A 22,402-nucleotide genomic window follows, 5' to 3' on the forward strand; every position below is an offset into this window, starting at 1 on the left:
CCCAGGAGGCTACACTAATTACAGGCTGATTTGGGATTCCTGAGTTCTTTTTACTTTGGGGGATGTGGGGTGGGCATTTTCATTCTAACATTTTAATGCTGAAAGTCACCTCGGAACTAAAGGACGTTATACTGATGATACTCAGAACATATTTTGAGGCTATTGATAACTGCAGACCAAAGAAAAAATAGCTTTTTAAAACTAATACATATTTCTAACTTGCTCTGTTCTCTGTGCTCTCTGTCAAAGTCCCACGATGGCATTAAAAAAATGCTAACGGTCTGCGGCCATGCTACCCTGAACAAGCCCAATCCTATCTGATTTCAGAAGCTAAGCAGAATCGGGCCTGGCTAGTACTTGGATGGGAGACCACCTAGGCAGACCAGGTGCCGTAGGCATAAAAAATTAAAAAAAAAATAATAAAGGCTTGTAAGGTGACAAGGTCCTTGCAATCTGTGAGGTCAACCAAGGTTGTCTGACCTAAAAAAATAAATAAATTAAAAATAAACAAACAAACAAATAAGTAAGTAAGTAAATAAATGCTAACAGGTCTGATCTTTCATTGCCTGCGGCTCACTCGTTCCCAGATAAGCAAAGTGATGAACAGTGGTAGCAGGTGGGCACCTGGTTGTGGAAGGCAGCTTTCACTTCTGCTAGCAAATGTTCCTGGTAATTATCTGTCAATTCCACCTGGGGTCAGGCTTTCCCTGCGGGACTGTCTTGCTGTTTCCCTCTCCAGGGTGACTCTGCCCCACTCCACATCTCCCAAATTTCCTGGCAGATGCTCACCATGCCACCTGGCACGTGCTCATCACCCCTTTTCCGGCACTTTCTAACACGGTTCCCTCCTGAGGATTGCCGTTTGTGACCTTAGCCATCACTGAAGGCTTGCTACTTTGAGTGCGTTTTCCTAGATTCTAGTTGCACCAGCCGGAATGGGCTGGGTTTTGCTTTTGTCACGAAGAGCTCTGAATCTCAATGGCTAGCACCCTGGGCTGCTGCTGTGTCCTCACTGGGGAGGGAGCTGCCTTGGTGAGAGTGCCTTTCTCTGATTTCTCCACTCCGGAGCCCTAATTCCATTAGCCCTGCAGGACGTGGCTCCCTGCCATTTCAAAGCAGCCCCGCAGGGCCTGGCTGCTAGTGCGCCCCGTGCTTTGCCCTCAGCACCGGTGGTGAGCATCAGCAAAGGAGCAACAGCGGCACAGCCCCAGCCTCTAGAGGAGCTCGCGGGTTGTCCGGGTTGTTCGCAGATGTTTGGGGGTCATTGCCGATGGCTCTGGAAGGACTCTGAAGGCGCAGAGTCACCACGCCACGAGGCCTGGCTTGTTACCCATGATCTATCACCATGGACCAGCGTTCGTCAAGGGTGGGAGCTGGGTCTCCTTCTCTATCCCCAGGATATTGCAGATGTTCTCATTTTCTTGCTGAACAAGTGCCCACCTCATGGGCTTGTGTGGGGGACCAAGGGAGCCACGGGATGGAAAGTAACACGTAATCTGCCCTTTTCCCATTTCCGAATCCGCGCCCAAGCGTGAGAGCCCAGAAGCACCTTGACCTTCGTCTTCATCTTACAGATGAGGCTCAGATGCCCCCATCAGTCAGGGCACAGCTTGTAGTTAAAATCAAAACTTTGTTATTTGTGCTTGAAATTGAATGGGTGCGTTTTCCCCTGCAAACTGCCAGAGAGGTGTAAATGTCACCGCCGCGTTGTCCCTGCCTCAGCCGGGAGCCTGCTTGTGTGCTTCTTCCCCATCTGTCTCAGAGAAGATCTGGATTTCTGCTGGAGAGAGAAACTGCCTGGACCAGCCCAGAACACCCCAAAGCTGTGTCTCCAGCTCGAGTTAGGCTGGGGAGGGGGAGCCGGTGCGGATGGGGGGCGGGGCTGGACTTGTTCGTTAGGTCTGAACTGGCCTGGAGAGCGCGTGCCCTCGGACAGCCCGGGCCTAAGTGGGGGACCTGCCTCCTAGGCCTGGCCAGCACACCTCCAACCTGCCGAAACTCCACTTCCCTGTCTTTAAATTGGGGATAACAATTCCTAGTCCCTGTCCTTCAAGGACCGGTTTTGAGGATCAGCAGTTACATTTTAAACACTCTAAAGTGCAGGTAAAGCTGAGGCTCAGAGAGATTTGGCACCTTCATTGAAGTCACACAGCTGGAAAGTGGCAGAATCTGAACTTGATCCAGATCCTTAGACCCTCAGGTCTGGCATCATTGTAGGTACTTGACAATTTTCATGTTATTACTGGAATTTGTAGAAGTTGGAAGTCTCGAGGCAGAGAAAACTCAAAAGGATATGAAGCTTATTTAGGAACCAGTTGAATCTTTACTCATTATATTAAATGATGTGAAATTGTGCTTATGTGGCCATTTTGACTTAAAAGGTGTAAATTCCTATAACTCAACCTGGTTCGTCAGGTATACATCCATCCCCGGTAAGAGGCTTAGACGGTGATTACCAGGTTTGTATGGGATGGGGCCACCCTTCCCCAGGATAAGCCCATTCCCATGGGAGTCCGGGGAGCTGGCTCCTTCAGGCCGGGGCCCAGCCAGGCTTGCTGACTGTCACAGCACTTCGCCGGGGCCTCAGAGGGTGAGAAGGAGCCCCATGGCCCCGAGTGAACAGGGTTGCCCCGGAACAGCCTCCATCTCTGGCCCGGGAGCTGTGGTTTCCCTCCAGAGACCACAGGGAGGGCCGTGGGGCAGGAACAGGCACATTGAAATGTGTCCCCGTCAGAGCTCAGCCGAGGGAGGGCAGGCAGGGCCAGGGGATGTCGCTGGTCTGCTGTACTTCCTCTCCCAGGACCAGGGAATCATCGTAATGACTTTCCAGAGACATCCGGGACATCTTGGCCACATAATGAGGATGGAGGACATAATGAGTAGGGCTGACTTGGGGACTGACCCTGAGCAGGTGATACAGACCAGTACAAGAGACCATTGTCTTCACCTGGGAGAAGGGAGCTGCTTCCAGGGGAATGTAATTGAAGGACCTGGGCCGGAAGTGGAATGACAAGGACATATGTGTTCCCAGTCCAGCCCCATTGGGAAAGGGTCCCGGAAAGATCAGCCAGAGGTGTTTGCAGGAAAGACCTGTGAGCAGTCGGGGTTCAGGTGACGATGTGGGATGAGAAGGGGACCCAGTCTTCTCCCTCTGCTGCCGGAGACATGGCAGCTCAGTGTCCCTGCGTGAGCTGAAGGTGCTGGGGACAACAGGGAGGCAGCCTTGTGCTTGGCGCTATTAGCCCTGCAGGGTGAGGGGTTCTCATGGGGGCACAGGGGTGGGGGGCTTAGCAGGAGGACCTGGTGGATGCTTGGTGGAGGCAGGGGCCATGGGCTGGAATCTGAGCTGTACAATTGCCCTTAGCAGTTCCCAGACAAGCCTGGAGACCTGGAGCTTTGCCATCGTGATTGGGGAAGGGGCAATGAGCCACGGCTTTCAGCCAGCATTTCACCCTGGCTGAGTACTGTGCCCGGACAGTATAAATGTCTAATAAATATTAATATAATGGATACATGAAAGATTGCTGTGGCCTGCATTCCACATACACCCTGGGGACGTAAAGGGAGAATCGAAGATGAGAATCAGGGATTTGCATGTCACACTCAAGTTTGGGCCAAGCCGGTCATTCTTTATTGTCGTCTAGGGAGGGGACCTGGCCTGTGAGGGCGGGGGATTGGGGTGAGGACTGGACCACAGAGGCAGTTATTTTTGAATGGGATTCATCACCTTTCCCACGAAGAGGGGACTCTTGGTGTTTTTATCGTAGATGATGATGAGGAAGGGCCTGTTAAACTGGACAGTTGGGGGAATCGACATCGGAATGGCTTCCAGTATCGTGGTTGCAGAAGCTTCTGTCCCTTTCTCGTCGATGGTCAGCACTGCCTTGTGCACGGCCTGGAGGGGAGAGAGCACAGAGGCCTGTTCTGAGCGGATACAGGTGGCCTGACCCCACCCAGGCACGGGAGCAAGGCCTGAGGAGGAGAGAGTTGCCAGGGGTGGGGGTAGAGAGGGCGCTTGCCGAGGCCTGTCTCCACCAGCCTGTCCCATCCACATCCGCCCCTCCCTGCAGGGGCCACACGGGCGGCATCCACCTCCTCTGCCGACTCCACCTGCAGATCCGCACGCCTCCTTCCCGGCCAGCATTCTTGGCCTCCCTGGAAACAGCCTGCCACCTCAGGGGGCAGAGCCTTGCCTTGAACTTCTGTGTTCCTGGGACATTTCTTGTTTCTAGTACCAGATATTAAGCTCATTGGGGACCAGGATTCTGATGGGGACCTGCACAGTACCTAGTCCACAACCAGGCACTCAGTTTGTAGCCAGTATTGACTTGTAGTTGTTCCTTTGGTCACCATTAGTTCTGAATAAATGGCATCTTTAACCAAAATCACTCATTAACTCAGACTTGGTGACTCATCAGTGGCTCCCAATGTCACAGGATACAAGGGCCTAAAGTCCTCTGAAACCCCTGACCCCAGGCCTGTCTTTGTAAATATGGGTCTATCAAGGCCCAAAGAAGGGAAGGCCCTGATCAAAGATGAGACAGAAGGTCAGTGACATGACCTCAGAGGAAGTCCCTAAAATGCCAGCAGCACATGAGGCCACCTCCTCCATCTGACCTCATTCCCATCTTGGTGAATGCAATGGCAGTCCTCAGAGACCTCAGTCTTTATATACATTTGTGTCCCTTTGTCCCTCCTCAGCTCCCCCCTGAGCCGCAGTCTCTTTACACAAGGAAACTACGGGCACCAGGGACAAACTCACCTTGGACAGTTTCAGGCGTTCTTGCTCACTGATGCCGGACAGGTCGGCCGCGTTACTGAAGACCTTGGTGATGCCCATATTGCCCAGGACAGTTGCCAGGTCGTAGGTTCCAGAAATGGACAGTTTGGGCAACTGTAAATTGGCAGACCTGTCACAGGGTTAGAAGACAAAGGAGTTTGGTGGCATTGAAAGGGCTTCCTTTTCTGCTCACTTCCCCCACGCGGTGCCCTGTCTCTCTGCCCGCGGGAGGCTGGAGGTCAGTGTTGGTTTATTCTATTTGTGGGTTCTCTGCACCTGTGTCAGAGACTGTTAGAATGATCAGGATCCTCTTGTCCTGCAGAGCCTCTCAAATGCCGCCTCCTCTGAGAAGCCCTCCAGAAAGACGCAGGGTATCCTCTGGAAGAACTTTGTGCACTTCCCTGCAGGGTGTGGTCACCCCCAGACTGGGACTTTCCTGGGGCTGGACTCCCAGGGGAATGTGGGGCGTGGTGTCAGGTTCTGAGCGATATCATCCGTGAACGATCAGTGCCCGCCTGGGAGTGGTTGTTCAGCCGTTGTCTTCCATGGGGACAAGGGCCCGGCATGCGTGAGCTGACCGGCTCTCAGGCTCTGCTGACCGGTTCTAGATCCTGCCCCTCCTCGTTCTCGTTCCTCGGCACGGGAGGGGGCCGGGTGACGAAGAGGCGTTAGTCCTTCTCTTTTCATTGCGGCCTCATGCTGTCTTGTATTTTTATGTTCCTTCGTCCAGACATGTTTATTATGTATTCTTTTATATGTTACTTATTTTTGTTTATTTTAAATTTTGATTTATTTGATGACTAATGTATGTTCCTGTTGCACGTATTTAATGTTTACGTGTATTTTATGATGTACACGATACAATATTCCTGAGGACGTGGCCGTTGATGAATGCAGAGATGTGTACTAATTTGGGGTGCATGCTCGAGTATTCCTTCACTCCGAGGGACCCAATCACACCACACCGATCTAGTGACAGAGGGACTGGCCCCGTCCTCACACTCGCGCTGGAGTTTCCCACTCGAGGCCTCTGCTTTTCCGGCCCCTCCCGGCAGCTTCCCTCTGTTTAGCCGTGGACTTTGTCTTTTTACACTACGCTCAGCTGCTGCCTTCGCCGGGAGCCCCGCCGCTTCCCTCTTGGTTCTCCCAAGCGTGTGTTGGTGTTGCTAACCCTGCACCCAGTGCTGGCACCAGGAGGGGGCAGCGTCCATGCTGGGGAGGAAGTCCCCAAGGACAGGACTTGCGCCTCCTCAGCCGTGGGCACTGTCCCTCTCACGGAGCGCGGCTGGTGCTACCTGAATTGCCGCCGGCCTCAGTCTGGAAGCACAAGGTCATGCACATTGGCTTGGTCCACTGTCCCTCCCCCTCTGGCCGGGCTTGGTGGCTTGGGCAGTCACCTTACGTATCTCTTTTCCAGGAACTTGGAGAGGACTTGCTTGGTGAGCAAGTCCTCCGCATGCTGCAGTTTCCCCTCGTCGGGCAGGAGGAACACGGCGGTGGCGTTGCCCACGTAGTCCATGAGGAGCACCCAGCTGGAGAGCGTGTCGCAGCGGTGCAGGTCAAACATGCCCAGGCGGTTCATCATGGGCACCTTGACGGTGGTGTCCTGGTCCACGTGGAAGTCCTCCTCGGTGGTCTGCTTAGCCTCAAAGGGCTTCTCCCATTTGCCTGGAGGGAGGTAAAGGTGCACATCAGCCGGGGTGGGAAAGGTCTGGGTGCGTGTGGACTATAAAGGAGCCCCGAGCCTCCTCGATGAGATGCTTCTCACTGAGCCTCAGCATCTCCATCTGTAAACTGACACTACAGCAACCATCAGGCCACTGAAAGGACTTTTGTGAGGATGACGCAAGACTAGAGTACTGTCCAGATTTGCTCCATCTCAGAGGCCGCGGGGTGCCATCTGGGCTGGGCAGAGTAAGCATTTTAACTTGCGTTTCATGTTATTTAATTGAGGGTTGCTTGGAAGGTTCTAAATGAAAATTATTGGCATCAGCCATACACGGCACCCCCTGTCCGAGTCCCCCTTCCCCTTGTTAATCGGCGGTTCTCATCATTCAGGGAAATCACTCTTGTTCTTAATCTAGTGCCCTTTTCCTGGACCAGCATATGAGATGTGGATGCCTGGGCAGCTCCCCTCTGCTATACCGAGAGAACGTCACCACCCTGCAAGTCACAGTAGACAGGAGCCTCGGGGACGCCTGAGCCCAAGTTTCTCATGAGGTGGGAGATGGAGACTGAGGCTGGAGAGGGGATGAGACCCGCCTAAGGCCTCACAGCAGAGCTGGGACCCACGATGTGCTGACCGTGGCCTTGGCGCTCTTTGTTGCACTCAGACCGAGGAGCGCCTGGCCTTGACTCTCACCTCCGCTGCCCCAGCCTGCTTCCGCGGGCTGTTCACACTGTGCGAGAATCCCTTCTGGGGCCCGCGGGCTCCTCACTGTTTCATCCCTCAGAGGGAGGAAGGCAGGCTGAGGGTCAAGTTTAGTTGAGCACCTACTTTGTGAGCATCCGGTCCCATGTTCTCTGTAACATGTTTATTCCTTACAGAAACCTGACGACAAGGGAATTATTACGTCCGTGTTTCAGAGAGGAAACTAAGAACCTCAAAGAAGTAAAATGACTTGCTAATAAGTGGTAGAGGCAGGATTCGAGTCCTGATCGTTCTGACTGCAAATCTGTCACTCTTACTACACTGGTGCTGTTTAGAGTATGTTTCGAGAAACTCTATTCCCTTCGTACACTCTGCTAAAGTTTGTTTTTCTGGCTCTCTGTTTGGGGAGACATTGCATTTTTTTACCTCCGTCCATGCAGTGCACGTGAGAATGTGTGCAAAAGGCTCTGAAAAGTCCTGCAGGGAATGCGACGCTTTGACTGTTTTACGTTGCTCCTTAACCTTATTTCATCATGGAAAGATTTTTAGTTACATGAAGAAAACTGAATGACACACGCAGAGATGCATAGCCATATCGCATCCTGCAGTGCCGAGGAAAGTTGAAGAACTGAGTGTTTGAGAACACTCTCGGATATTTTCATGGGAATAAGATTAGGCTGGGTATGCAACCTTACCTTTAAAAAAGATGAAATTCACCAGAGCAAAAACTGTGTCTTCGTTAAGGTCTTTTACCAGATCCGTAATTTTTCCTTGGGTTCCCTTCTCTACATAATCGTTGATCTGTTTCTTGGCCGCTTCGGAGTCCTTGAAGTTGACGCTGAAGGCTTCTGAGTGGTACAGCTTCTTGACGTCCTCCAAGAACTTACTGACTAGCTTCGCATTCTCATCGATGAACAAGCCGTTGCCAGTGGTCAGCTGCAGCTGGTTATCTGGCCGGTTGAGGGCGTCAAGGAGATGATGGAAGCCTTTGTGGATATCGGCCTCTGCTCTCTCTGTGAGGTTGAAATCTAGACCCTCCAGGATCTGGGTGTGCGTGTCACCCTTGGTCCCCAGGGAGAGTGTCGCAAAGGCTGTGGCGATGCTCACTGGGGAGAAGAAGATGTTGCTGGTGTTGGACTGATGGGCCACCTGGCGGTACAGGCTGAAAGCGAAGTCCACAAGGTTCGGGGCAATCTTGTAGATGGCTCCCTTCTGGTCGTGCTCGTCTGTCTCCTGGACAGCAACTCCCTGCAGACCCTCAGCCAGGGAGCCAAGGACCAGGCAGCCTGCCAGCAGGAGGAGGCGCCACGTGATGGAGGACGGCATTATCCTGCAAGAGCAAGAGGGGGCACAACGCCCAGGTCAGGCCACAGGATGAGTCCCTCTGGCCTCCGATCACACCATGTAATGCAGCCAGTGTTTCCCGAGCATCTTCTATGTGCCCAGCACTTTCCTACGTCATCATCATTGAAAGACTCACACCAGAATCACACACCTAGATACGCTGGTTCCAGAGTCCACGCCCTCGATGGCACCACTAAAGTCTGCAATGACCTTGAAGTGCAGGTGCCAAAGCCCCTATTTTACAAAGGGGAACCCAAGGCATGGGAAGCATAAGGCGCATGCGCACAGTTATCCAGGGAGCGGCCAGATCAGGCTCAGTGATGACTGGATCTGGAACAGCCCTGGGGGGCTGCCATGGAACCCTGTTGTTTAACGGACAGAGGGGCTGCTACTCAGAAGGAGAAGGATCTTTCCCAGGAACACACAGCCAGCACACAGCAGAGCTTTGGAGAAACTCAGCAGGGATCTGTGCCCACTCACCGCACCCGGAGCCTCAACCCTTAGTAGTTTTTCTTGGGCTGCAGGGCTGCCCTCACAATGAGTCTGCAGTCTTGACTACATCAATGGGCTGTGGTCCCTGCAGTCAGCTTAGCTGCTTATCCTGGTCACCACCTGTGCTTCAGCTCTGGGCTCAGCAGTGACATGGGTGTTAGAGATGCTGGTCTCTCTCGTGTAGTGAGGGTGTGTGTGTGGGAGGCAGCAGTTACAAAACACATCTCTTTTCTCTTCAGACCAACCTGGGTTCTAGGTACAAGTCACTTAGTCTCAGGCCCTCGTTTTGCCTCATAGAGAAAATGAGGTTGTTGAGGGAATTTAGTAGAGTAAGTATGGACACCACATCTTACCCTAAGGGGATCTGAGAGCACAGCTCCATGAGGGAGAGGCCAGTAGGGGTTTCAAACTAGAAGCCTACAGAGGACAGGCAGGGTGGGAGATGAGTTCCATGGTTGGGGGAGACTAGGGAGCGGTGAGGCCTGTGGGTGAACCAGCCAGAGCAGCTTCTGACTAGCGAAAGTGAAAGTTAGTGTCCCCCACAGCAACATGGAGCCCGCCCTGCCCCACAGGGCTCTCTCTACTCCACATTTGCCCCAGCACCAGTCCGCAGCCCCCCAAGTACAACCTGCTCCTTCCATAGATGGGGAAACTGAGGTTTGAGCACAGGCGAATGTGCTTGCGACCACATAGCTAGCTATGACTCACAGAACTAAAGTCATCGTTTTAATAAAATACAAAGACAAAGGAGTCCTTGAATTTGGAATAGAAAACCTCAGGGGAAAAAGTTGGAAATAAGAAATACTGGTTTCATCTACCTCCTCAGACTTTTAAAAGTTTTTTTCCAGTAAAAAAACAAAATGAATCACAAAACTGGTCTCTCTCTCTCCATCACCTTTTCTCTGGCCTTCATGCCTCCAAATAATCCAAACAGAGCAGATCACACGTTCCATAAGACGTATTTATATTTTTCTTGAACTGGCCTGCGGTTGAGAGCTGAGGACGGTGCTAAAATTAGTTCTGTATCTTTCCATCTCCCTCGAGTTTCTTGTAACCTCCCCACTGGAGTTCGGTGCAGTCGCTCAGGGTTGATGGAAATTCCCCATCTTTGCAGGGCTCAGACACCACGGGATCCGGGCCTCGGTGGAGTGGGACACCAAATATACCGAGTGGCCTCAGGGCCAGAGGCTGTGGCTTCTCGCCCTGACAGGGCCACTGCTGTCCACTTGGCCTCAAGCAAGCGTCTTGTCCTGGGGCCTTGCTCCCCCCACCTGATGGACTAAGGTGGGAGGAGACCTAAATGAGGTCCCTGGGCATTAATGTCGGATCCTTAATTAGGGGGGTGTCTGGGTTTCGTGGAGCAAAACGGACTGAGACTTCCCATGGGGAGAGATGGGTGCGGTGCCCTCCCCCTTAAGGTGGCAAGGCCCACGGGGGCTGAGTGGAGAGGGGCCCCCGGTCTATCTTCCTGGGTGTTACATCACCCGCTCTGGCTTCCTCCTTTCACAGTAAGAGATGCGAGGCCCCGAGCTGGTCACGGCCTTGCCAAGGCCACACAGCGAGTCAGTGACAAAGCAGGAACAAGCCTTGGTTTTCTCACCACTGGAACCATAGACCAAGGCTTTGAGCCTCCTGTTGGCTTCGTTTTGTGTCCCAATCCGTTCCTTACCACTTTAGGGGCCCGAGACTTCTGCTCTCTCCTTCTATGAAAGGCAGCACTCTGCACCCCCGAAAGCCCAGAGCTACGGAAACTAGCCCCAGATGAGAAAGTAGATATGAGGCACCCAGAGGTATATGGACCAAGATTTAAAGCAAAAAGGATGAAGATGTCATGGGGACATGCCCGGAGTCCGGGTCGGGTAGGAGCAGGCTTGGCCAGGGGGGAGAGAGCGAAGGAAGCCATGCCTGTTGCCTAATCTCACATCATTTCCACCCAGGAGCATGAACTGAGTGACCGAGAGTGACTCAGCAGGGTCTAGGGAAGCAACTGTGCCGTCAGATCACAACCTGCTGAAACCTGGCATTAAATAAGCCCAGGTGTGACCCAGCCCTGCTACTTATGGGCGAGTGGCCTTGGGCAAGTGACTTCACTTCTTTGAGCCTCAGCTTCCTGTCTGTAAAGTGGAGGAAAGAATGTCTCACAGGGCAGAGGTGAGGGACAGACAAGGTGATGGGTGGGCGGGCGCCTGCCAGATGGGGAGGCCTTCCCTCCCTGTAGGTGCACACGGGTAGGGGTCGCGCTTGAGAACGGGCAGATTTCCTCCTGGCCAGTTGCCACATTGCCCAGGCCCAGGGAAGGGGCCCCTTCCTGCTCAGCAATGAACCACCTTTGAGTTTGGAAAAATTTTAATTCCCTTCTCCAATTATTTATTTATTGCCTATGAGCCGCCAGACCCTCTGCTCAGCAAACAGCATCACTGTCGCCATCGTCACTCATAGTGAACATCAGATGTTTTATATGCAGCGTTTCATCTGATCTTCCCTCAAAGCTTACCCTTCAAGGTGGGAGTTATTATTATTAGCCCCATTTTATAGATGGAGAAATCGAGGCCTACAGAGGTTAAGTAACTTACTGAGAACCACAGAGCTACTTGCTTATGGGGCTGGGATTGAACCCCGGGCGTTTCAGTTCCAGAACCTGGCATTTAATCTTTCGCTGTGTGGGAAGTTGAAGCCAGAGGCCTTGTAGCAGAGAATCTCAGAGATGAATGGGGCAGCGTCGCACTGTGGCTAAGATCCGAGGCTCTGAGCCCAGAATGCCTGAGTTCCATTCGCTATCAGCTCTGTGACCTCGGGCAAGTGACTTCACCTCTCTGAACCTCAGTTTTCTGGAAATGATAGGGTGCACTCCCTCACAGAGCTCTTGTGCAAATTAAATATGTGCACGGTGCCAAGAAATGCCTGGCACCCTGCTCTCGGAAGCATCTGTTCTCAGAGAGCTGCACGGGAGTCTCGGCACCCTGAGCTTGGTCATCTTCGTAGCCCCATCTCCAAAACCCAGTGACAGAGGAGTCGTACCCTTCCAACACTCCGGAGACCAATGCCGGTAAGGGTAGGGTGAGGAGAAGGAGGGCAAAGGTTATCTACATTTTGTCCAAGAGGAGAGAGAGGTTGAGTAACCGTTCATGGTCACCCAGCAGCAGTGAGGCCCACAGCCAAGCCAGCCCAGCCTTCCCAGTCCCGACTGGCACCTAAGACCTGAGAGGATTAATGTCGACAGTAAGAACGGGATCAGGAGCGTGGGTTCTGGAGCCAGGTGGCCCGAGTTTGAATCCTGGGTGGTGTGTAATTTGGGGCAAGCTGTGAACTTCTCTGTCCTCAATTTCCTCACCTACGAAAGGAGAATCACCATGGTAACTACCTCAGAAGATGCTGGGAGGCTTAAATGCGGGACTGCACGTAAGGAGCTTGGAAGGTGCCCGGCCAGAGCGAGGGCTCAGGAACATAGCTTGAACCCCAGTGATGGTGCCCCTCCCAGGGGTTCCCATCTTAAACTGTGCATGAGGGCGCCCTGAAGCCCACTGTGCTCACGGAGGCCCATCGTGATGCCTCCAGCTGAGCATATCACCCAATGAGCAGCTGGAACTCTGGGCTTCTAATCTCCGCTGGCTTCCCCACCAGGTCCCTACATGAGCCTGGGCTTCCCGCTGTCCCTTTTGGGCCTTAATTTCCTCATCTGTAGAAGGGGGTAAGTCACACACCCAAACAGCCGGGGGTGAGGGGGTGAGGCCTGCAGGAGGCAACTGGCAGGAAAGACGCAGGAGCCGTGCCAACAGAAACGTGCTCCTTCCTGGGTCCCTGGACTCCGTAGCCAGATACTTACTTTCACTTCTGCTCGTAGTAGGCCAGTTTATCCACCAGTAGTTACTGGGGAGGCCCTGGGATGCTGTTACTATGACAACAGGAGGCCCACCCCGCTCCATTGTCCCTGCCTCTTCGGGGGTGGCCTGGGCAGTGCAGGGACCCGGAGGCCCCGCTGGGGGCCCTCCCCACTGGAAGGCATACTTACGGTTCACTGTTCTAGGCCGGGGCTGGTGACCAAGGCTGAGGAGACAGAGCCCTGTTCTCGTCCGTATTTAAGCAGTGGACCCAGGGGAGTGACGGGGGAGGCTGCCGGTGAATATTAACCAAGGTCAACCCAGTTATCAGAGGAGCAAACAGAGACCAGGTCCTTCCACCAACACCGAGCCGCCCGCCCACGCTGCCTGTCTGTGCTCTTCCCGGACAGTGGGGCCCTCTGCTCTGTACACCAAAGGGAGTCATTGTACCCAGCTCGTAAACCACAGCATCCAAAGTGGGGGTGGCATGACTCAGGCGCTGCGGGACAACATTACTGGCTGGGCCCTGCACGCCCTCTGGAGAGTTCTCAGTGGCCGCCTTGTTGGTAGTGAGAGCTCCCATTTACTGAGCCACCTCGAAATGCCTGCCGCCGCTGAAGATGCACCGCGGAACTGGGGGGTGGGGAGGGGCTGCAGTAGGTTACGTGCCCACTTGGCAGACAGGGAAACTGAGGCCTATAGCAGAGAGGCTGCTCATTCAAAGTCACCAAGCCAGCCTCATACAAAAGCTGTCTCAGCTTCCCCGAGGAGAAGGTAGAGCATGACCGATGGGGACAGACGCTTTAGCTGACATAGGTGGCCACGGGCGCAGATCAGAGAGTAAAGCTGGAGAGAAGAGTTGTGCACGCAGCTTCTTCGCCTGTCTAACCCGGGGGGTGTTTTCACCTGTGCCACTGGGGTTCGGATGTCCCGCCCCCTAGCGTAGTTGTCGGGGACACACGAAATGACTTCTGTAGAATGCCTACACACAGTAGGTTCTTTACTGTGGCCTGCATAGCCCTCCGGAAGCCCTGATCTTCAGGCTTCTCTGGGCAAGAGGAGGCCCAGTTCCCAGCCAGCCTCAGACCTGTTTCTGTTTCCACCGCATGTGCTCCTGGCAGATGGCTTTGATCCACGCACTGCTGGAATTTCCCTCGGGAATGTGGCCCCGTTCTGGGGCTATTGCAGGCCCTTCGGGGCACAGGTGGAGGCTGAGGGTGGCAGTGCAGGGTGAGGCCTGTAGGCCCCCATTTGGCAGACCACGGCACACTCTAAAAACGCCCTCACCCCCAGCCCCGTGCCCGCTTAGAACGCAGTATGCTCCATGGCGATTTGCTGAATGAGTGGATGGACGAATCCATTTGTGTCCCTGCTCTCGTGCCCCAGTCCTAGTTGTGGGACTCTGCCTGGTGAGTGACCGACAGGTTCCTCTAGCACACGGGCTCAGGCCAGGGAAGCGGTGTCCCAGGCAAGCTGTTTAACCCCCATGTCACCGAGAGGTGACAGAGCCCACCTCTCGGGCAGCAGTGAGGATTAAGCTCAGCAGTTCAGGGTGCATGCAGAGCACACTGTGAGCCCTTTATGATGTTGTCCGCCCCACCCCACAGGGCGGGGAGGGGGGAGGTCCCCCAGGTGGGAGTGGGGAGAGGGGAGCCCTCCTTCCTGACTCCCCACCTCCACAGTCTGGCTTCAGGGCCCCGACTCTTCCCCTGGAGCTGGCTGAACAGGCATCTCCCCTGGGCCTCACAGCTTGGAGAGCTAGGCCGTGACTGAGGTGAGGCTGCCTTCCACACTTCCTGGGCATTTCTTCCTCTCTTCGTGCCTCAGTTTCCCCATCTTTATAATGGCCTTTCTCCAAGCTCCGCTGCCCCTCCCACCTCTCGCGCTGGATGGACAGCGGCAAGGGCCCCACCTTCCCAGCTTTGGCCAAGGTCAGCTCCCGAAGCCCGGTGGCCTGGGGACTAGTCCAAGGGCATTGCCCCCTCTACCTCCAGTTCCTGGTGCTGTGGTGGTGGCCGCGCCTCCCGTGGTGATGGGCCCTCCTCTTCCTCTTCCTCTTCCTCTGGGTTCTGAGTTGCTGAGCACTACAGCACGCAGGCCATATGTGCCCTGAGCACAGTGCCCAGGCTCTGCCCGCCCGGGAGGAGGAAGGCTCTAGGTGGCTGGTGGAGGAAGCTGGTCTGGGTGGGGCAGGGAGCTGGGGCAGGAAGCCACATTGCACAAAGCTGCCAATAGCTAGGAGGACGTCAAGTAGCCTTTTCTGGCCCAGGCAGTCCTACGTGTCACCTGCTATTCCTGCCATATCCGGCCTGTGTGACCCAGGATGAGTCGCCCAATTTCTCTGAAAGAGAGACAGTGGCAATAGCTCAAAAGATTCCTGGAAATGACAAACATCACTCTTCTGGCCTGGCTCTAGCATCTTGGCAGGTTTCCAGGCCCAGTTATAGAAGGAAGAGGACTGAGCCACCTCTGAAGCACCCAGAGGGAACCTCTTGGAGGCTGAGAAGGGTCTATGCATGTCCCAGACCCTGGCTGGGTGCAGAAGGGATGCGAGCCACTACGCGGGGTCTGGGACACTGGAGGAGGCATGGAGTCGGAGACCGTGAGAGGCTCGGGGTTGAGGCCCGTCCCTTCTGAGTCAAGGGCTCCATGCTCTGCGCTTTCTCACCCCATCCTCACACTCCCCACTCCCCACTCCCCGCGCCCCACTCCCGTAGCATTCATACTGCAGAGAGGTCCCTGGACACACATCCTGGGAAGAAAGTGGTGGGATGATCTGGGAAAACGAGCAAGGACTGAATCCCCGGGGTGAGGGGCACCCAGCGGCCACTCTTGAAGGCACTGTATCCCATGAACCACAAGGCACGGTGGGGAGAGTCTTGTCTACTTGGTTAGTTCTGAAATTGTCAATTGCAGCATCCGGGCTGATTCCCTGGGAGTGGATGCATCCTAGGAAGAGCCCGTGAGCTGGCTGTAGATCAGCAGGGGAGACCTTACCCTCCCACAGGCCCTGTCTAGAGATGGGAGCGGGATGGAGGGGAGCGTGACACCCGAGGTGGGGGATCTGCAACAGGCAGGGAGGGAAGGGGTGTGCGAGGGGCCCTGGACCAAGGAGATCAAGGCCCAGAGGCCCAGACTGGTCAGCAGAGCACTGGTGAACTTCAGGGGCGCCGCAGCCATTGGCAGAGTCCCCAGGGAGCGTTGGAACAGGCCTGTCCCGTGCACACGCACAGACAAGCCCCGTGCGCTTCCTCTCCCAGCTCTCCCCACGCTTACTGTGGGGTCCTCGTCCAGGCACCATCTCCCTTCTTCGGGGTGCAGAGTGGGTCAGGCCTGGGCCTGGGGGCTAAACACCGAGTTCAGCTCTTAACTCCACCGCTCTTTCCGTGAGCCCTTAGCCACTTTGCCTCTCGGAGCCTCGGTTTCCTCATCCATGAGATGGGGAATAAGCACGATCAGTTCTCCCAGGATCGTGCAGTCAAGGAGACGATGACGTGCAAGACTGGGGTAGCCTCAGGCAGAAGCGGGCCCCGTGTCAATGCCGACCACCGGATGCTCTTCGGGGGACGTGTCCTGGGCCCAGGAAGCCTTTCACATGGGTGCCGGGGGCCTGAGCAGGGGGAAGGTTTGGGGAGCAGTGCTGTTTGTCCTGGGACAAAGAGCTCACTTTGCTTCCTGAAGGCACAGGGTCAGGAGCGATTAGCATCCTCCTGAGCACCTGTGAGGTGTGGAGGGCAGAGTCGGGCGTGGGGTGGTCGGAGCCGGGCCGACCTGGACTCGAGGGGGGACTTCATTTCACCTCTCTGAGCCTCAGTTTCCTCATCTATAAAATGGGGGTGCTGTGAGTCTCCCAGACTTGTTACGAGGTGATGCTCGTGAAATCTTTAACACCAGCTTACGCTGTTAGCATAACCTGCCCGGCCTTCTCGTGACGCAGTGGTCAGACGTTTTCTAGGTTTTCTCTTCCAGGAGGTGAATTGAATTTGCACCGCGAATTTGTCTCCTTTTGGCATCTTGTGAATTTACCGACTTGCGACTCCCAGGGGGGCGCGGGGGGCGGGGGGGACTCTCTTTCCTTCCTCTTTCTCTGGCGCCACTTCCTACGTGTGGTTCGACTCTTGCTTTTTCTGGAAATATTTGGCTAATTCACAGCTGCTTGTTTTCACTCCTCATCCTTACTCAGAGAGAGAAAAAGGAGGCAAATCGAGGCATTGTAAGCAACCACGCAGTTAACGAGAGGAATAAAACACACATCTCCAGCTTCATCCCCTACTTGTTAAAATTAAAAAAAAAAAAAAAAAGACTAATGTTTTTATTATAAAGCTAACCTTTTCCATACTTTAACTTTACCCTTTTGAATTTGAGGGCCATTTTGGCCATTATAGACTGTCAGCTTTTAGGATACTCAGCTTGTCCTGTTTAACTACTTTGGATATTTCCTTTCGGATGGCCAGATTGTCAGTTTGACCAATAGGAGCGCCTTTAAATTACCTCTCTCTCTTCGCCCTTCAGCAAAATTTCACAAAGCACACGCTTGTTTGCTAGCAATGAGACATGTCCCAGGCCCATCTTCATTTTCTCCTGCCTCGAGACATGGCGTCGGCGACCCTCTGGGGGGCTGCAGGAGCCGCCCGAGGACTTTGGGACTTGTTTTGCAGAAATAGAGTCCCTGCGTGGGCGGCTCAGATAACAGAGAGCAATAGGGCTCTTCAGACTTGCCCAACTCGGACCTTGGGTTGAAATAGTTCGATTCACCTTGTTGTCGTCTTTCATGTTGACTTTGAGCGTTTCTGTTTGCTTGGTTTGAACGTGTCTCTCACTGCTTTCATTTTGCAATACGAATCCGCAAACTGACTCCACTGTGTGGCTTTTCTCCAGCACTTACTGTGTGCCAGGCTCTGTTTCAGTGCCGTGCGATGGGTGCCATTAACATCCCCTTAGTGCCGATGAGGTAACTGAGGCACGGAGCGTCACCATGATGCTGGCGATGGAGGTCCATCTGGCCTGCTGCCCAGTGTGTTTGTGTGGCCGGCAAGCCATGAATGGTTTCTACATTTTCAAGGGGTTGAGAAAAAAATCAAAAGAAACATAATATTTTGTGACACAAGGAAATGACGTGAAATTCAGTTTTCAGTGTCCACATGTAAGGTTTTATGGGAGCATAGCCATGCCCATTCATTTATTGTCCGTGGCTGCTTTCCTACTATGGTAGTGGAGTCGAGAGGTTGCAACAGGAACCGTGTGACCCGCAAAGCTGAAAATATTTACTATTCGGCCTTTCCAGAACACGGTTGCCGATGCCTGCCCAGCTGTCTGTTGCATCTTTGCCTCCTGGGCTGCCAGCTTTTGTGAAGGTTTCTCTTCGTCCCGAAATGGAAGCAGCTTTCCCTTCCTCTTTGCACGGCTGACTCAGTGTGTTCCCCCACGTCCGGGCCCAGGACAAATTCATCGGTAAGACTTCCTGATCCCCCACCCCACAGCCTGGCTTTGCTGGGTTAGGTCTCCCTCCTGCTGCTTCCATGGCACGTTGCACATGACCTTTTAGAAAGAGCGCTTATCATAACAAGTGATAATTGCCGAGCACGTAGCACACGCCAGATGGCATTCTAAGCGTTTCAGAAAGATTAACTCTTCTCATCCTCACAATACACCTGTGATGCGGGTGCCTTTGTTATCCCTGTCTTACAGATAAAGAGACTGAGGATCATAGAGGACAAGCAACTAGCCCTAGGTCACGGGGCTGGTGAAGGCAGAAGAGAGATTCAGTCCTGGCTGTGTGACTGCAGGACGAGACTCCAAACCCCAGAGCTCAGCTCTAACCCGACTGCAGTTACTTGAGGGCAGGGCTGAGTATTTTCATTTTTTCTGACTGGGCTGAGCACAAAACAGGTTCTCAGATGATCCTTGATGAGCTGAATTAAAAGGAATGAAATAGAGTATAAGTGGAATATGTCTTTGATCAGATGATGATGGTGTCTTGCTAGGGTTAACCTGTGAAAACCTTTAGCATGTAAATAAAAAATTTGCCTGGGCATGCGACCTCTTAGATTAACACACAAACAGTTGTTTTGTCTGTTCGAGCTGGAAGCCATCATATGAGGTTGCCCCTCGCAGCCACGACCTGGATCCTGGCTTTCCTACTCGCCTGCCTGGGTTCCCACCAGCACCCAAAGCTGCTTCTGCCATCTGCCTGCTCAGTCAGCTCTTAGATTAACATACTTTGTGTATGTTTTTTTGCATTTGGCTGTTTTTGATCAACATCGTAGTTTTTGAAATTCATTGAAGTTGTTGCCTATATCAACGCCGTGCTCCTGTCTCTTGCTGAGCACAGCGCCATTGGAAGGATGTACCACAGTTAGTCTGTCTGTTGATAGATGGCTCCATGCTTCCAATTTTGACCACGATGAGTAAAGCTTCTGAGCATTCGTGTGTGAGTCTTTGTGGGAACACGCTTTCATTTCTCCTGAGTGGAATGGCTAGTTCTAGGGCAGCATGTGCTAAACTTCAGAAGGCACTGCTCTCTCCTCTCCATCTTCCCCTTCCGATGTCTCTGAAGGCTTCCAGGACTACAGTGGAGACGCAGTTCAAATCCCAGATCTGCCTCTAAGTGCTAAGAGCCTGGAGCCAGTCACGTCATCCACTTTGTGGAATAGGATTGATAATCTTGACCTCTCGGGGTTCCAGTAAGGACTGCAGGAGACACGGATTAGGAAGGCCTGGCTCAATAAATACGTTTCCCCTTTTCTCTCACCCTCAGGACAGTGTAACTGTTGTTTTAATGACAGGCAAATGAAAATGAAGTAATTCAGTGAAATGGCTGGAAACAGACAAACAAAAAACCCAAAATGCTCCAGGAATTAATTGAGAAATCAATGATTTCCATCCTACTAAAACAGGTTCTTGGGGGCTCGTTTTCGAGTGAGTGTTGGGCAAGCTAGGTAAACAGAGCTAGGTCAACATGCCTTCCGGAAGAAGGTCTGGGCTGAGCAAACAGCAGGACCCTGTTTTCTGGGCTCCCCTTCCTCCCTCCCCCTCCTCTCTTCCCTCCTCCCTCCTCCCTCCCCTTCTCCTCCCTTCCCCTGGCTCCACTGGGCCAAAGGAAGGAGGTGGGAAAGGCTTGTTGAGCAACCCTGCACAGGCGCCAGAGGCTGTGGGATGGCACCGAGGGAGAAGTGGCCTTCTGCTTCCCAGGGCTGGAGCCTCCGGCTCCCCAGAAGGGTGGGGCTATTAGGGGGCTTGAAGGCAAAGGTTTCTCACACACACACACACCTGCACACACACACACACACACACGTCACCACCCCCACCTGAGATGCTGAGACTTCTGTTTCTTGCATGAAAAGCTCTGGGAAAATGCCAGTCCTGACACTTTCTGGGACAATGTAGGCTTTGGCAAGACCTTGGGATTTGGGGCCAATCCCAGCAGCCACAGTTCAGTGTGAACAACTGACCTAACCTCTGTGGCTTCACTACCCTTATCTGTAAATGGAGATTAGAGTTCCAAAGTCTCAGGGTAGTTCTTAGGGTAAAATAGGAAATGTACATAAAGGACCAGAGAGAAAGCAGGTGCTCCGCGAATGCCGAGTCCCTTCTCTTCCTTTTCCTTCTTCCCTCTTGGTCTTTTGGTTTGGTCTGAACATGAAGCAGTCAAAGAACAACGCAGTTCGCAATGCACTGTAGAGGGCAAGAGCTTATGCATCTAGAAGGGATACTTACCTGGAGTGACTTCTACTTCCTTTTGTGTGGTCTTGTGTGTCTATGTTTTCACAACAAGAATGGGTTGCTCCTTTCAGAAAACATATCTTTGATTCCTTTTAACTTTACAACCAAACAGAAGATGTTGTATTTACACACGTGATACTTTCTCGTAGGAACCTATAAAGGGTGGCTTGTCTGGGATTCCTCTTTCACATCGTTGGCTTTCCTCCGACCGCCGTTAACTCTTGGAAGGCGTCCCGAGGGGGCGGAAAAGCTTTCCTGGTGAAGTCAGCCAGCGCAGGGCTCACGTCCTGATCAGTTGTCTACGAGGTGGGCCCTTAGGAAAATTATTCAGTCTCTCTGTGAGCTCAGCAATAAAAGAGAGGTCGGCTCTACTTCAGAGGGGTTTGGGGAGGGCTGGATAAGATGACGGTGTACGGCCCAAGCATGTAGAAGCTTCTTAACAAATGGAAGGGCAGCTCTTCTCCCCTACAACGTGTCAGATCTCAGTGTCTGTCCTTACGTCCTCCAGGAGCCTCACGACGACCCTGCACAATCATCACTGCCTGGATCATCTCGCTCTGCAGGTGAGCAAACAGAACACAGAGACACAGAGAATTTAAGTGACTTGTCCGGTTTTGCCCTGGAAAGGCAGCAATATTCTTTTTTCGCTGTCTGTACAGTAAAATATGAACACTATGTACATTATGGTCACGTCTTATTTTGGTTTTGATCCTGGTACATGGAGAGGTTGAAGGTCTGTGTTTGTCATTCACGTGTCCTCTTGTAGTTTGCACCATGTCCGTACCCTCTACTGGGAGATTGGGGGGCTCCCCGAGGACGGGGATCCCCACGGTGGGATTTCAAGGTTATCCTGTTAGCCTTAACGAGGAAAGACTTAGGAAAGTCCAATATTTTTGCATCTAAAGAACATCTCCCAGATGCAGACTCAACACTTTCCAAGGTCCTTGTTCAGATCCTTTGTGTTAATAGTTACTTGTGTTGGTCAGCTGGTCAACTATGGCAGATCAGACCTGTCTTCTTGAATTGGGGGAGGCTATGACTCACAACTAAATGTGTGACAAAGGCTTCAATCAGCCTAATGGGCTGATGCATCCCTATTAATAAAATTAAAAAATAGTACCTCTGATACATGTTTCTTCATTTATTTATAAATTGCATACATCTGCAGCCACTCTGATGCATCATTGGCTTTAAGAAAACAAAGACATGTTAAGAAGGAGCATGCCCAGGGTCGGCCAGCCGGGATGTGGGTGAGCAAGGGCACGTTGCAAGCAGTCGCATGTTCCCAACCACCACAGGCCACTACCACACTGACCCTTTAGGGCCATTGTCCTCCATCTGACTCTCCTACTCATTTACATTTCTCTCCAGGTCCCTGCAGACATTTGATTTCAAAACCTGTGCTTTTTGGCAATTTTCCCAGGCAGCCCTTTCACAGTCTATAAACCCAGCCCTTCACGGTTTATAAAGCACACTTACATCGATGACATCATCTGATCCCAAGCGGTGAGGGTCTCTGTCCCTGACGGGTCGCCCTCATGGCCAAGAGGCTGAGACACAAAACAGGAGAGATGCTGGAATGGTTGCTGTGGTCATCGGCGGGTGCTCCAAGCCTGCTGCGCCCTCTGTCCCGTTGGGGGCTGCTGATCATTTCCCCGCTGAAGGCCTCTGAGTTAGGAGAATATCCAGTAGCACCCCAGCCTTTTCCAAGACCCTCCTGGGTCACAGGTGGTAGTGCCCCCATGAGGGGAGGGCCAGACCTGCACGTGGACACAGGAAGCATGCCATCGTCCCAAATGCCCTCTATCTGCACCAAGTGACCTCTGCCCACTGGACAGAGATGGCTCCGACACTATTGCTTCTCTCTTGCTAGAG

General features: G+C 53.1%; 1 protein-coding gene, 1 long non-coding RNA gene and 1 pseudogene across 2 annotated transcripts; 2 read left to right on the forward strand and 1 right to left on the reverse strand.

Moving 5' to 3' along the window:
- The first annotated feature begins 279 nt into the window (after positions 1 to 279).
- LOC120619953 (uncharacterized) lies at positions 280 to 398 on the forward strand (annotated as a pseudogene).
- A 3,266-nt stretch (positions 399 to 3,664) lies between these two features.
- On the reverse strand, positions 3,665 to 13,115 carry SERPINA1 (serpin family A member 1). The gene is made up of 5 exons (XM_039884113.1): positions 12,997 to 13,115; positions 7,847 to 8,481; positions 6,178 to 6,448; positions 4,763 to 4,910; positions 3,665 to 3,895 (listed from the first exon to the last, which is right to left on the reverse strand). The coding sequence occupies exons 2-5, from the start codon at positions 8,475 to 8,477 to the stop codon at positions 3,704 to 3,706; spliced, it is 1,242 nt and encodes a 413-aa protein (XP_039740047.1). The 5' UTR covers positions 8,478 to 8,481; positions 12,997 to 13,115; the 3' UTR covers positions 3,665 to 3,703.
- Positions 13,116 to 14,473: 1,358 nt separating this feature from the next.
- LOC120619651 (uncharacterized) lies at positions 14,474 to 18,844 on the forward strand. The gene is made up of 3 exons (XR_005657585.1): positions 14,474 to 14,579; positions 18,090 to 18,256; positions 18,494 to 18,844. It is a non-coding gene; the product is annotated as an uncharacterized LOC120619651 (long non-coding RNA).
- The last annotated feature ends 3,558 nt before the right edge of the window (positions 18,845 to 22,402 follow it).

This window comes from Pteropus medius, unplaced genomic scaffold, assembly GCF_902729225.1.
Source record: "Pteropus medius unplaced genomic scaffold, Ma_sr-lr_union100, whole genome shotgun sequence".
NCBI classification, from domain to species: Eukaryota; Metazoa; Chordata; class Mammalia; order Chiroptera; family Pteropodidae; genus Pteropus; species Pteropus medius.